At 43.4% G+C, this 3196-nt stretch overlaps 1 protein-coding gene across 1 annotated transcript in view; it reads left to right on the top strand.

The window, feature by feature from the left end:
• Positions 1-202: 202 nt before the first annotated feature.
• The window catches only part of tha1 (threonine aldolase 1), a 4676-nt gene continuing 1682 nt past the window's right edge, over positions 203-3196 (top strand). Inside the window, exons 1-5 of the mRNA XM_014007112.1 lie at positions 203-645; positions 1602-1685; positions 1759-1847; positions 1939-2124; positions 2252-2389. Of these exons, the coding sequence (XP_013862566.1) occupies positions 342-645; positions 1602-1685; positions 1759-1847; positions 1939-2124; positions 2252-2389 (801 nt within the window). The 5' untranslated portion in view covers positions 203-341. The remainder of the gene's footprint in view (positions 646-1601; positions 1686-1758; positions 1848-1938; positions 2125-2251; positions 2390-3196) is intronic.

Genomic DNA, 3196 nt, shown 5'->3' with positions numbered 1-3196 from the left:
GTATATAAGGTATTTTTTGTAGAAAAACTGAACATGTTTAAACGTTTAGTATTAAAAATTATTAATTTCTTTATAAAATCTTGCTAATTTTTTAAAAAATGATTACATTTTTTTGTTGTATTTATCTACAAAAATGGGTAGTATAATTTCGCACTTTGTCAATAAATTAGTTGTTTGGATGTTTGCGCCCTCTAGTGGTCACCACCGCTCATTGCACGTTGATTTGAACAGATCGGTAATCCATTGTTTTTCCTTACAGTCAGTCAATGATTATCGATCCCACTGATCCAAAGTTCAACACAAATACCTGCCATGACACCTGCGAGGAAGATGATTAAAAGATGTCGCTAAAGACTTTTTCACGGCTACTTTTCCGTTTTTCACTCAACCCCAGTGGCATCGCCTCCAAAAGGCCGCTTTGTGAGCGACATGAAGCGGCCGCCGCGGTGCCGCTGGGTCGGGGCTCCGCTCGGGGATACTACAACGTTGGGAAACCCAGGTATCCCAGCCCGGGCGGGGCGCCGCACCTCCGGGTGGTRGACCTCCGCAGCGACACGGTGACGAAGCCCGGGCCGGGGATGCGACAGGCGATGGCGGAGGCCGAAGTCGGGGATGACGTGATGGGGGAGGACCCGACGGTGAACAGTGAGAACCGAACCAAGCCTCAGTGTTTCCACACTTTATCCAATGTTTTWAAAATGAAAAACAGTTCCAGATGTTAAAAAGTGCATATTTTTGTACAAAAAAGGTCATTATGTTTACTTTTAATATCACCATAATTTTTTTTAACTTCTGATTGAAAACCTTTTAGGTCACAAATGGTCAACATGCGGCCCGAGGGCCAGAAGTGGCCCTTGGATAATCTCCAAATGGCCTCTGACGACAAAAACATATAAACTAAATTTTAAAAKAAATATTAAAATGAGCTGAAACATTGTATTTGTTTGTTCTGAACAACACAGAGCGATACAGAAAATTCACAATTTGATTCGGTTCAGTTCGATACTTTAGTCTCATGGTTTGATATTTTTTTCGATACAAAAAAGAAAAATTTCCATGCCCATTTTAACTTGTAATTCATTTAAATTATGAACATTTGTTTAACCTCAAAAGTACAGTTTTTAAAGTAAATGTTGCTGAAACAGCAAGCTTCTCAGTGGATCTGCGCTCAAAAAGGTAGCCTAGGTGGAGTAGTCGAACACAGAGCACCTTCAGAAGACAAGTTGATAAAGTAAATTTGAAAAATCTGTATTGTTCGATAAAAGTGTGTATTGAACCTAAAGCTCTGTTCAATACGGGTACATGTATTTTTGCACCACTCATACATACATATATATACTGTATATATATATATAAATACATACATAATAAAAGACAGCTTTTGCTGTTTTTCACAAATACCATTTCACTGACAGAAGTATTGGGGAGATTTTTTGTCTTGCATCCAAGCACATGACAAGTTTGCTTTAGCTGACTGAGTAATAATAGGAGCTTTAAGTTTAACTTTTCCTTCTTTTAAACAGACACCTTTTGTATTTTGACCCTTGTTAAACATTAAGAAATGATTAATTTCAGCACTTTGTTGCAACTGATTTCCGCAGACTTGCAGAAGACTGCAGCTGAAATGTTTGGGATGGAAGCTGCTCTGTTCGTTCCCTCTGGAACCATGAGTAATCTCATCGCAGGTAAACGAGTCTGTGCTTTGAATCGAACGCATCGCCGTCCCCTCGTGGTTATAAAAGCAGTTTCTGTTGGCAGTGATGGTGCACTGCAGGGAGCGCGGAGACGAGATGATCGTGGGCGACCTGTCCCACCTGCACATCTACGAGCAAGGAGGCAGCGCTCAGGTGGGTGTGCTGGAGCTGGAGCGGCCACCTTTTCCCGTGAKMGTTYCGTGCCTCGGGAGGGACTCAGTGTGCGTTTTGTGTGCCGACACAGCTGGCAGGGGTCCACGCCGCCACGGTCGCCACGCGCCTCGATGGTACGTTTGATTTAAAACAGCTGGAGTCCAAGATCCGCCACGGATACCCGGACCCTCATTACCCCCGTTCGCGCCTCATCTGTGTGGAGAACACGCACAACATCCAGGGAGGACGTGTGTTGCCTCTGCACTTCCTGCAGGATGTATGTTTGTTTTATTCTAGGATCATGTGCTCTAGAAAGCCTTACTTTGCTGCAGGGATGCCTGCTCTTGTTCGCAGCCTCTCGCAGAGTTTTCACCACATGCGGATGTTATGTTTCCACCTCTAAGGTTCGCGCTTTAGCAGATCAGCACGGTCTGTCGGTTCACATGGATGGAGCTCGGGTGATGAACGCCGCCGTGGCCCAGGGCGTGCCTGTGTCCGCCATCCTGCAGCACACGCACACGGTCAGCGTCTGCCTCTCCAAGGTGGGTCTGAACGGCACAAACACTTAAAGGGATCCCCAATTAGTTGTAACATTTGACTTTATTTGATAAACATATTTTAACTGTAAAATAAAGACTGTTAAAATAACGTAGGCTGTTACCATTTTTAAACTAAAAGTTTAAAAATATATTACACGTTCAAAGCCATTTTATTTACACACAAAGCATTCTGGGTAAATGATGACGTGGATAGGTCATCAGTGCGAGGCTGCTAGCGAGCTWTATCCACCCTGAAGKTTAATCTTGGACAATATCTGACCATYGATTCTTTTAAATGAAACCAGAGAGCGTTGACAGAGAGAGGAAGGTATAAATGACTCAACCTGCAACTGAAAATATGGATGGAGGACAACAGAGCTGCTTCATGGAAGAAGAACCCCAGCTTAGCCTGTTAGCTTTAGCATTAGCCCCGATGCTATTACTATATACAGTATATGTATTAGCTCAGCGCTACTCATTGGCTGTGTCCAAAACGACAGGCCGGGTCCTCCGGAGGACCCAGACTACCCGATCCAGGTGGGCCGGGTCCTTGGTAGACCGTGAAGACCGGAAAAAAAGAGGCTGTGAATTTGGACAGTCTAGCCTCCCCTCCTTACCCCGGCGTACGTCATGTCTCCTAGCAACTGTGACGACGCTAAACAAGCAAACTTAAATCAAAACTAGAAAAATATCAATATATTAGCATTATTAATATCACAAAACTATAAAATTAACTTAAAGGTAACATTTGAAGAACTAAATGACCCGCTGCAGCTGCATGTTTATTTCACGTTTTTTTTTACGACAAAA

This window comes from Austrofundulus limnaeus, unplaced genomic scaffold, assembly GCF_001266775.1.
Source record: "Austrofundulus limnaeus strain Quisiro unplaced genomic scaffold, Austrofundulus_limnaeus-1.0 Scaffold39, whole genome shotgun sequence".
Lineage (NCBI taxonomy): Eukaryota > Metazoa > Chordata > Actinopteri > Cyprinodontiformes > Rivulidae > Austrofundulus > Austrofundulus limnaeus.
This window is presented reverse-complemented; position numbering and strand designations above follow the sequence as displayed.